Source organism: Lutra lutra, chromosome 6 (genome assembly GCF_902655055.1).
Source record: "Lutra lutra chromosome 6, mLutLut1.2, whole genome shotgun sequence".
In the NCBI taxonomy this organism is placed as follows: domain Eukaryota; kingdom Metazoa; phylum Chordata; class Mammalia; order Carnivora; family Mustelidae; genus Lutra; species Lutra lutra.
The window spans coordinates 100,056,159-100,068,143 of record NC_062283.1 but is presented as its reverse complement, the minus strand read 5'-3'; the positions used below and the strand labels follow the sequence as shown (position 1 = coordinate 100,068,143).

General features: G+C 36.7%; 1 protein-coding gene across 2 annotated transcripts in view; it reads left to right on the top strand.

Moving 5' to 3' along the window:
• The window catches only part of TMEM30A (transmembrane protein 30A), a 36,889-nt gene extending 32,016 nt beyond the window's left edge, over positions 1–4,873 (top strand). Inside the window, exon 7 of one of the 2 annotated variants that reach the window (XM_047732384.1) lies at positions 2,182–4,873. In XM_047732384.1, the coding sequence (XP_047588340.1) occupies positions 2,182–2,375 (194 nt within the window). In that variant the 3' untranslated portion in view covers positions 2,376–4,873. Of the gene's footprint in view, positions 1–156 lie in introns of both variants that reach the window. The other variant, XM_047732385.1, reaches the window with a different exon arrangement.
• The last annotated feature ends 7,112 nt before the right edge of the window (positions 4,874–11,985 follow it).

Sequence of the window (11,985 nt, the reverse complement as noted above, 5' to 3'; positions counted from 1 at the left end):
GTATTGATGGTAGTGGGCTGTTTTAATGTATATTTTTAGATATTAAGAATCAGTGGATGCTAGTTCGCATCAACATAATTGTTTATAACTATTGTTCCATTCATAGTACCAAAACATTTTTATCCTTAGCTGTATTATTCCACATGAATAATTCAGGTGTACCTTTCAGTGCTTATAAATATCATTTATTTCATTCTGATTATATGTCAACATTTTACTAAGTACTGTCCATGCATTGTTTTATTTAATTGAAGCATTATGAGATGGTTATCATCTCCATGTCATAGACAAGAATACAGGAACATAGAGCATTTAAGTAACTTACCCCAGGTTGTACAGGTAATAAGTAGAAGAGTTGGGGTTCATAACCAAGCTATTGACTCCAGTGGCCATGACTTTACCATCAGCTACAAAACTACTACAGGCTGTATCCCTAGCTACTTTACTCAAGTAGTCAGACCAAGCCACATTGGCCTGGATACAAAGTCTTTCTTAGCTGAAAATATTGGACACTGCCTTTTATTCTAAACAAAAGTCCTTATGTTTTTTAATCTATAACCCAGTGCTTACATATATCATGAATGAAAAGTTTCTCAAATATTTGTTTTCAACAAGAAAAAAGTTTCTCAAATGTTTGTAAATGATCTTTGTATTTTTGAGTTTTCATAATCCAGGTTAGTTATGAGTGTATAGTTTCAGTTTTATAATGCATTAGCGAATGGTTAAATTAATAGACCTAATTTCGAAAGAAATGTCTTTTTGGATCCTTAGTCTCTTGATTTTGCACCCAAGTATGCAACTGAATATGACCTGATAGTGACAGGCTAAAAGTAGCCAAGTTTTGTAACCTAGGCCCCCTGATGGGAGCAATTTTGCACAGACAGACCTAGTTAAGGTGCTGATAGAACATTATCCTGAGGCTATTGCCAAATTTAGGAGGCAACTCTGTCACAGTTAGAATCCAGAAGATCTAGTAAGGTATAAGGGCATATATAAGCCTGTAGCCTAGAGCAAAATAAAGAGACGTCTTTGGAGTACTCAGTACTTTTTCTTAGTTAACAGACTATTTGGATCCCAGGCATTGAAAAGAGAGCTGTCAGGAAGAATATAGGCTCTCAGAAATTGATGAGGCAAGAAATTTGGGTCTGCAAAGCATCACGGGTAATTACAAAAACTACTTACAAGGTGGGAACTTAGATACTAGAATTAAGACAGAAGCCCATTTTGGGGTCTTGGGATACAGAGAGAGGTTAGATGGGTGATTTGATACCTTGTCCCTCAAGTGTTTTATTCGTTAGAACTCTTACTTTAGTCATTGATTGATTGATTTGATAAGGATCGATATAAGAAACTGGCAGAGCCTGCCATTTGAAGTAATAGGGCCTATCCGTGGGGATGGAAAATTGCAGAAGCTAGAGAAACAGATGGGGCCTAAACTTGATTCAAAAGATGCTTTTGAAAAGGTTGTAAAACCTTTCAAACAGGGATTTAGTTCTGTCTTCTCTGCCCTAATTCTCCCCAAAATCTTAGAATTGGTCCGTGTAGATAGTTTATCCAATATACTGGTGTCCCACTTTTAAAAATCTCTTTAACAGTCCACCTTTCACTTCTGCTCTGTTTTCAGCCATCAGCTCTGTGTCACACCGTGAGTTTTGTCATTGCTCCAAATAAACAAGTTAAAACTTCAGTATCATACTCTTTGACCTTGTGTTCAGAGTCCTCTCATTCTCATAATTACTCTCTTATTCATGCTCTTTTGGCTCACAGAGACCTTCAGTCTCTTTATTCTTCCTTTTTCTTCTGGTCTGTCAGTCTTCTCTTCCTCGATGGGTTTTATTGTTGTTCATCTGAAATACTTGTTCTACATCACATTTCTTTGTGGCCTTTTGTCCCTTCTGTGTAATGAGAGTGAAAGTATCTGAGAACACATATAACCCTTAATTTGAATTCAGTTGTTTTTACTTATAAACTATATGGTTTTTACTACTAATGTTTAACTTGCTAACTCAGTGCTTCAAAGTAGTAACTATAAAATTATTTTGTGAATCAGAAAATGTGAGTAAGGTGCTGCCTAAGTATCATGGAATTATACCAATGAATTACAAGCAATTAAATGCCAGATTTTAAGTTGTATTTTAAAAATCGACTAGACATGGAAAAGTCTTCCTATACACTCTTCAGATTACCCTGTACATTCTTTTGATGGACGAAAACGGATGATCTTGAGCACTATTTCATGGATGGGAGGAAAAAATCCATTTTTGGGGATTGCTTACATCGCTATTGGATCCATCTCCTTTCTTCTGGGAGTTGTACTGCTAGTAATTAATCATAAATATAGAAACAGTAGTAATACTGCTGACATTACCATTTAATTTTATATTCTGAAAACAAATTTACTGCATGTGCATCAAGGCCAGTCCTGTTCAACCTAGCTTTCGAATGCCGATGTCTGGTTAGTATGTCATTTTTGAAGTTGACACATAACTTTTTTTTTTAAAAAGCAGTTTTTGTCCTTTGCTCCTTCTTTATGGATGTCTTATGGAAATACATGACGGGTATGAAACAAATTAACTATATTGATCATATCAATACTGTAACTGCTGAAATGGCATTCTAATGTTTGCTTTGTGTTGGGTCAGGCCATATGATGCATAGAGCCTCTTTCCTGTGAAATGCATATACTGCTTAAATGTTTATGCTGTGTTGATAATATTATATTGACATATGATGCTGTATATGTGTGCCTGTTGTGTGGAGAAAGGGATTACAAGATGTATGAATATAATGACTTGCTAACCTTGCAGGATTTGGAGTTACAAAACGATGAAGAAAGACCAAATTAAATAAAACACTTCATCATTTTCATGTGTCGTGTGTAAAGGCTTAAAGTACCATCTTTGGTGAGGTGGTTCCTGTATTCAATTTATCCAGTACAGTTCTTTTTCAAGTTTAGCTTTGATTTCAAAGGACAAGGACGTGCTTACCTTGTCTAGCATAGGAATTAATGGTCATGTCTAGAGGTCAGGTGGATCTCGGGTGGGAGAATTTAAAATTCCTTTTTCTATTTGGTGAAGATGTTGCAGTCAGGAACCCCAACTCACTTGATACGTTTCTACATGTGATCATTTCCCTTGAAGTTTATACTTCATAAGGGATACATAGGTGAGATGGGGAAACTTCTTGGCAGACCTTCATCTTCTGCCTCAACTATAAACCAATTGTAAATGTTCAAAGGAGACTTTTCATTCTTGTGGTATTTAACATTCAGAAATTTGCTTCAGCATTGGAAATACCTCAAGCTGTTTTTATTTTGCAGGTAAGTTTTGATTTAAGTACTAATGTTATATTGTAGAAATTTTAGAAAACAGTAACCCTCATTTCTTTTATATTTCATTCAATTTTTGTATATAGTCAAATGTGGATGTGTATGCACATTCTTTTTAGTTAAGGTACCAATTATTTTGGTTAGTTTTTCCTAAAACATACTTTAAAAATAAATTCCTTAAATTTCATAAATTCTGGAGATTTTACAGTATGCACATGGTAAATTATAATATATATATGGTTAAAGTTATTTTATTTTCTATTAACTGGAATTATTTTAATATTCCTTATTGAATAAATGCTATAATTTGTTTGCTTTGGAACTTATTCTTGAATGTAAACCTACTTTTTCACATGCATGAAAACGTATGTTTTAATCAGAGATGGCTTAATTGCTTTGAAATAGCTTTTTTTTTTTTTAAAACTCATGTTTGTATAGAAGAGTAGCTGTTTATTCAGAGTTTGTAATGATTCCCTTCAGTTATATTTTAAATCAAAAGGTCTTGGTAATGTATCAGTTTTGATTAATATATGTTTAAAAAAAAACAAATAATGTAATGGTAATAGAAATGTGCCACACTTCATAAGTTTTGTAACATGAAATTCAGTTAAAAGAACTTGTAGTTCATAATGACTTTTAACTGGTAGAATATTACTTGCATGAGGTACTTACTTTATGATTATCCTGAAATTTCTGAGTGCATAGGGTATTCTTTGTCTAAAAATACCCTTTGTTTTGTCAGTCCTTCAGAATATTGTTATTTATTCTGATAAATTAACCCTATTGCACATGGCAGTTTATTATCTGGGATACATCACTGGGGGAAAAGGTTTTTGCCAGTCTATCCAGATTGAGTTTATGTTGTTTAAGGAGGACTGCCATCCTGCATCTCTTTTTTTCTGATTAGGGGACCAAAGGTGCCACTAAAGAAAAATTGAAGACCTTCCCAACACTTTCTCATCTGTGGTGAAGACAGAATCTTAAAATACATTTGGAGTTTTATCTGTTCTACAAGTTCATTGATGGCCCAGTTCCCTTCCAGTCTCCTGTCATTTGAGCTTTAAGGGATTACTGTTACTAATTATGAAGAATGTGGAACATTCACATGGCTTATGTGAAGCATGGTGGGGGAGGAAAAGCATTTCTTTCTTATGGGTTTTATGCTCATCTTTTGGAAATACTGATGTCATATTCAACTTTCAGAGAATCATATTGCATTTTATTGCAATATGGGTTAGGTTAAGGTTAAGTAGAAGGCATTGAAGAATGCATTGACTTACAGGAAGTATTTTGATATATGAAGTTTCCCAATTGAAGGAATTATTTAATAAGTAAAAGCTAAGAAATTTCATTGAAATCATAAGACAGTTAAAAATAAGAAGAGGAAAATAACTGTACTACCTAATAGAGAATTTTGATTCAAGAGGAGAGTCAAGTGAATATTTTTTGTTTATTGGTTAGTAACAGTTTATTTGTAACCTTGATTATATTTAAAGATAATGTTCTGTTAGTATGTTCTGTATTAATAAAAATGAACAAAATTAATTTTGCTTTAAGTGTCTTGCTAAAATAATAATGCCCCAGTGTTTTTGCTAATGTTGAACACTAAACTTTAGCTCAAAGTCAGTAAGTCCTGAGTTTTAACACTTCCATGTCTAGATTTGATTGCCAGTATGTGTATATATTAACCACTTTGACAGCATTAAATGCAAGATTTGTCTATATTACTGGGAAACATATCTTCTTACCATTAGGTGGTCAGATTGTCACCTGAATTATAGGCAGATGGGCTAAATTTTGGTCTTAGATCAAGGAAATGTCTAGTAAATAGAAAAGGAAGAAATGGTAGAGAGCAAAGATAATGAAAATAACAAAGAGGGAGGGGCATACAGGAAATAAAAACCAAACCAGGAAAGAGGAGCTGCTGACTGTAGGGTTAATCAATGCTGGTTAATCTTCTTCATGGAAATACTGCCTTAGAATTATTTTATGGTCCTTTGTTGGTTAAGATGAAAAGTTTTCTTTGTGAACACAGTTATTTTGAGGGAAGGGTGGAGGGAGTAAGGAAGTGCTATTTCAAGAAGAATTTTTTTTTTTTAAGATTTTATTTATTTATTTGACAGAGAGATCACAAGTAGGCAGAGAGGCAGGCAGAGAGAGAGGAGGAAGCAGGCTCCCTGCCGAGCAGAGAGCCCGATGCGGCGCTCGATCTCAGGACTCTGAGATCATGACCTGAGCCGAAGGCAGCGGCTTAACCCACTGAGCCACCCAGGCGCCCCTCAAGGAGAATTTTGATGCATAAATGTTTGTTGCAGAGTTTAGATGATCTAGTCAAGTGTTTTAGAGCTTTCTTTTTTTAGTCCATGCCCCATTCAATAAATATAAATTATATTTTCCCTAATGTCATTTTAAATTTCAAAATAAATATGCCTAAAATCAGACCATGGTGAGCTTATTCGATTTTATCCATTTGTAAATATATAAATTCACATTTTGTCAAAGTAACATGTATACATGCTTTAAAAAAATCTGTTTTTTTCTTTTTTAAAGATTTATTTATTTATTTATTTATTTGACAGACATCACAAGTAGGCAGAGAGGCAGGCAGAGAGAGGGGGAAGCAGACTCTCTGCTGAGCAGAGAGCTTGATGCGGGCTACATCCCAGGACCCTGGGATCATGATCTGAGCCGAAGGCAGAGGCTTTAACCCACTGAGCCACCTAGGTGCCCCCTCCCTGTTTTTTTATTTAAGATTTTATTTATCCATTTGTCAGAGAGAGAGAGAGAGAGAGAACAAGCACGTGTACACAAGCAGAGGGAGCAGCAGGCAGAGAGAGAAGCAGGCTTCCTGCTGAGCAAGGAGCCTGATGTGGGACTGGATCCCAGGACTCAGGTCATGACCCAAGCGAAAGGCAGGTGCCTAACTGACTAAGTCACCCAGGTGTTCCTCCCTGCCCCAACTTTAACTTTCAGAGATAATCACTTTGAGTCCAGAAGTTTCTTTTGGTATTTGTTTTAGTATATCTAAATAAAATAATATGACTACTTTACTATTGCTTAATTAACAGTTTTAGGCATTATTATCTTCTTGATAATGTTACCTGAGGATTTAGCTCTTTAACACACCTACCTCTGTGTCTCCCATTATGTTATTATGATTATATTTAGTAAATAAAATAGCTGTTGTTTAATTATGACTATAGAGCAAAGCAATGCAACCTGATTACATTTTACATCATTTTATTTTTCCTAGAATTAATAATTACCTCATTTTATTTATTTTATTATTATTTTTTAAAGATTTTATTTGTTTAACAGAGAGAGAGATCACGGGTTAGGCAGAGAGGCAGGCAGAGCGAGAGGAGGAAGAAGTCTCCCCACCGAGCAGAGAGCCCGATACAGGGCTCAATCCCAGGACCCTGAGATCATGACCTGAGCTGAAGGCAGAGGCTTAACCCACTGAGTCACCCAAGTGCCCCAATAATTGCCTCATTTTAAACACCTAACTTTCTGGAAACTTACCCTAAACTTTCTTCAGTTTCTCTGTCAGGTCCATCATGTTCTCATCAATAGTTTTGAAGGGGTTTTGTCCCCAAATACCAGATAATCTGATTACCTGTTTTTACTAGGGAGGTCTATTCTATATTTGTCCTTCCAGGCCAATCTGTACTGGTGGTTCTCTTGGCCAGTTACATAGCCATTATCCCATGACCTCCTCTTGTCCTCCTTCTGTGTTGGCTCTGTTTCCTGGTTTATTCTCTAGTTTACTGGAGCACTTCTTAAAGCACTTAAAGCTTTCTAAGAGGTGGTATATGAGAGGCGAATTTTCTGAGTCCTCACATGTCTAAAATGCCTTTATTCTGTTCTCACAATTTCATTGATAGTTTGACTACATATACAATTTTAAGTTTAAAATAATTTTCCCTCAGGGTTTTGAAGCCATCGTTCCACCCTCTTCTAGGTTTCCCTGTTACTTTTGAGAAATTGGATTCTGTCCTAATCAGATATTGAACCTCCTAGTGATGCTTAATTGTCTTCTCTTTTTTTTTCCACTTTAGACACTATTGTCTGTGTGCTTTATAGAAGATTTCTTCATTTTGATCTTCCAACATTATCTTCTGTTGAATTTGTGTATTTAAAATATTTTAATTTCTAAGACGTCCTTTATTCTGTTTCTGAAATACATTCATCTTAGTTCATAGATAAAATATTTTTCTTTTTAATTTTTTTTCTTTTTAAAGATTTTATTTACTTATTTGACAGAGAGAGAGACACAGTGAGAGAGGGAACACAAGCAGGGGGAGTGAGAGAGGGAGAAGCAGGCTTCCTGCCAAGCAGAGAGCCCAATGCAGAGCTCCTTACCAGGACTGTGGGATCATGACCTGAGCTGAAGGCAGACGCTTAACGATTGAGCCATCCAGGTGCCCTGATAAAATATTTTTCTTTTCTTTTCTACCCTGTCAGCATTGATTTTTATTGTTGCTATTTTAAATATTAGTGTTTTGTTCATGTAGGTGACTTTCTTTGTATTTCTGGCTAGTCTTGACAATCTGTCATATATGAATGGCTCCCAAAAAAACTAATTGAAAGCTCTTTGTTTGTGGCCAGTGCTGGACAAGTGATAGGCTTCACTAGCATAGTGCTACTCAGAAATGCCACTCAGTGAATTATTTGTTCCTGTTCATGATAAAAAACTTAGACAAGTAATAAAGAATTGGCAGGTCAGGAAGTGTAGGTGGACCAAATTTTGAGAAGTACTGCATTACAGAATGATTGTCAGGGGGACATTCATTTGGCTGGAGGCCTTTTCTTTGGGGCTGTGAACCAATGAGCATGCTTCTCACTGGTGTCCCCATTTGGATTGCAGCCTGCTCTGTCCAGCTCAGTCATATCTCATCTGCTGTTTTCTAGAAATCTGAAACCACTTCTCTTTTTTCTACCCTCTCTCAACACTCTATCCTTTTGGGCTCATGTCTTTAGAAATTGTTTTAGATGATCATACAGTTAACTTTACTGTTTTTCTTATTGTGTATATTTCTGAGCATTTTAACTTATGTATAGATTTCTGTAACCATCATAGGATACAGAGCAGTACTATCAGCCCCTCAAAACTCCCTTCTACTCCTTTGTACTCACCATTCCCCTTATTTATAAGCCCTGGCAACCACCGATCTCTTTTCCACTCCTTAGTTCATCTTCTAGAATGTCATAAATGGACTTACACCATATGTACCCTTTGAAACACTTCTTTCATTTAGCATGCCTTTTAAATTCATCTAAGGTAATGATGCCTCCTACCTTTTCAATTCCTTTTTTATTTTACTGGAGTGAAAGAGAGAATAGATAAACTCTTGGGGCCAATTTTTAAACCATAAAATGTCTTTTACTTTTTGGTACTTTTATAACATTTTTAAAGATCTTAAAAATAAAGTTGGTATGTACTGTCATTGATATTAATGGGAGCTTGTCTGTTGGTGTGTGACAAGCTTTTTTATCCAGGGTAATATTGAAGAAGACTGAACTCACTGTACAATACTTTGACTGTCAAAATTTGAATGCTACTTTGCTCAAGGACCAGAAATACAGGAGGGAAAAAAAAGCTTTAAAAATACATGTTCAATTGCAGTTGAATTAGTTGTCTAAAGTTGAATTAGTGGTCTAAAGTAATCCCTGGAGTGTCATCTTTCCTCTTTACAACAAAGTTTGTAAAAGACTAATTTATATATTATTGCCCACCTTCAGCTTTAGCTGGGGTTTCACTGCACAATTGTACTGTACTCTGTTTTCTATCATCTGTGTCTGAAAGATACAGTAAAAAGAGTATGGGTTTTAGAAGCAGGCTGACCTGGGTCTTATCTAAATAAACTACCTTCACATTATTTAATCTCCTAAATCATTTGCCATTTCCTGTCAGTAAAATGGGAATTTTAGTACACACTTGACAGACTTTTGTTTTGAGGGATAAGGGAAGTGATAGATGACAAGACACTTAGCGAGAAAGTATAGAAAAATGACAATGAACAATTCCCACTCCTTTTTGTCACAGGAAGTAAACTCACCCTTGAACTTTTTGCTCCATTTGATAGTTGGCATCTTCCTTCCCTCTTCATTCTTAGCATATGGCTTTGTGAATATCTGCTGATTTTCTTTCTACTTACCTGTTCTTAGTCTCCTTTATACATTTCTTGGTTATGCTCCCTGCATAAAATGTAGGGAATTCTTTGAGGTTGTGTTCCAGGCCCTTTCCTCCCTTTACATATACTCCCTGAGCAATCATATAGTTCCTAGTAACTTCTACTATGGTCTTTACACTGATGAATCTTTTCTTGTGCCTTAACATCTCTTCTAAGCTCTAGATGGTTCAGTATGGATCTCTTCTTGGATTGTCTTTGCATTTCTCAAGCTTAAGAAGGCCAAAACAGGAATCATTTCATACTAGCGTTGGTTTCTCTTACATTCCTTGATAACCACCTCATCAGTTAAGTCAGAAGCCTCGCTGTCTTCTTCAGCTTCCTGATCCAATAAAATCACTATACTTTGGAGTACCTGGGTGGCTCAGTGGGTTAAGCCTCTGCCTTTGGCTCAGGTCATTATCTCAGGGTCCTGGGATCGAGGCCCGCATCGGGCTCTCCACTCAGCAGGGAGCCTGCTCCCCACCCCCCGCCTCTGCCTACTTATGATCTCACTCGCTGTCAAGTAAATAAATAAAATCTTTTTAAAAAAAACCACTATACTTTGTTGATTTCTGAAGGCATGTCCTCATAGTTGGCTCTTTAATCCATCCCCTTATCTACATCCCTTTATCTACATCTTTTTGCTACTAAGTTATTTCAGATTTTCTTCCTTGTATTATTATTAAGGCCTTCTAATGGACCTTTCAGACCCTTGTAATGCATGTTCAATCTAGCCTTTTCACTACTACCAGAATGATATTGAATAGAGTTTCTGATTTGGGTAATTCACCCTGTAAATCATTTTTTAATTTTCATTTATTTTTAATTTTATTTATCCATTTGGTACAGAGAGAGAGAGTACACAAGCAGAGGGAGAAGCAGGCTCCTTGCTGAGCCAGGAACCCGATGTGGGACTTGATCCCAGAACGCTGGGATCATAACCTGAGCCGAAGGCAGATGCTCAATTGACTGAGCCACCCAGGTGTCCCCTCATAAACTTCTAAATGGCTTTATTCACCTTCAGGATAAAATTTAAAATCACTAAGGGACACCTGGGTGGCTCAGTTGGTTAAGCTGCTGCCTTTGGCTCAGATCATGAATCCAGGGTTCTGGGATCGAGTCCCACATCAGGCTCCTTGCTGAGTGGGGAGCCTGCCTCTCTCTCTGCCTGCCACTCTGCCTGCTTGTGTGTGCGCTCTCTCTCTCGCTCTCTCTCTCTGACAAACAAATAAATAAAATCTTAAAAAAAAAAATTAAAATCGCTAAAATCTCACCCCTGCCTTCCACTGTTCGCTCACTATTTGTCTTTCTGCCACTTCCACTATCCCTCATTATTCGTCTTTCTGCCAACCAAAGTATTTGCAATTCCCTAAGACTATGTCTATGCTATCCCTCTGTCTGGATTTTGTTGATCCATTTCTCTTTACCCAATTTTTTCTTCCATAATAAAAGTTAACATTTATAGGGGCGCCTGGATGGCTCAGTGGTTTAAGCAGGGGACTCTTGGTTTTAGCTCGGGTGGTGCTCTCCACATGGAGTTTGCTTGGCCCTCTCCCTGTCCCCAAACGTGTGCTTTCTTTCTTTCTCTCAAAATCTTTTTTTTTAAGATTTCATTTATTTTTTTTTTATTTTTTTTTTTTAAAGATTTTATTTATTTATTTCACACAGAGAGATCACAAATAGGCAGAGAGGCAGGCAGAGAGAGAGAGAGAGAGAGAGGAGGAAGCAGGTTCTCCGTTGAGCAGAGAGCCCGATGCGGGACTCGATCCCAGGACCCTGAGATCATGACCTGAGCCGAAGGCAGCGGCTTAACCCACTGAGCCACCCAGGCGCCCTAAGATTTCATTTATTTATTTGACAGAGAAACAGCAAGAGAGGGAACACAAGCAGGGGGAGTGGGAGAGGGAGAAGCAGGCTTTCTGTTGAGCAGGGAGCCCGATGCAGGGCTTGATCCCAGGACCCTGGGATCATGACCTGAGCGGAAGGCAGACGCTTGACAACTCAGCCACTTGGGCATCCCTCAAATAAATAAAATCCTTAAAATGTTACCTTGACATTGAATTATATCATTTAATCTTCATAGCCACCCAATGATATGATGGATACCATTATCCATTTTACAGATAAACTGAAGTATGAAACTTGCCTTCAGTCATAATCACTATTAAGTGAGAGATTCAGGCTCTGACTTCAGGTTATTAACTACAATATTCTTTCTTTTCAGTACACCTAGGCATCTGTTTTAAAGTTCCTTCAGGAAATCGTGCTTGATTCGAAATTCAGGTTATTAATCATGTTCTTGCTCTAAGTCAAGAATGCCTTTTAATCTCTACTCCATTTATTCTATTGGACCCTGCTAAACTACTTCATTTATTTTAGTTCCACAAGACTCTGCTGAAATTTAGTCTTTTATTTATTTATTTATTTATAAAAAATATTTTATTTATTTATTTATTTGACAGCGAGAGAGAGACAGAGATCACA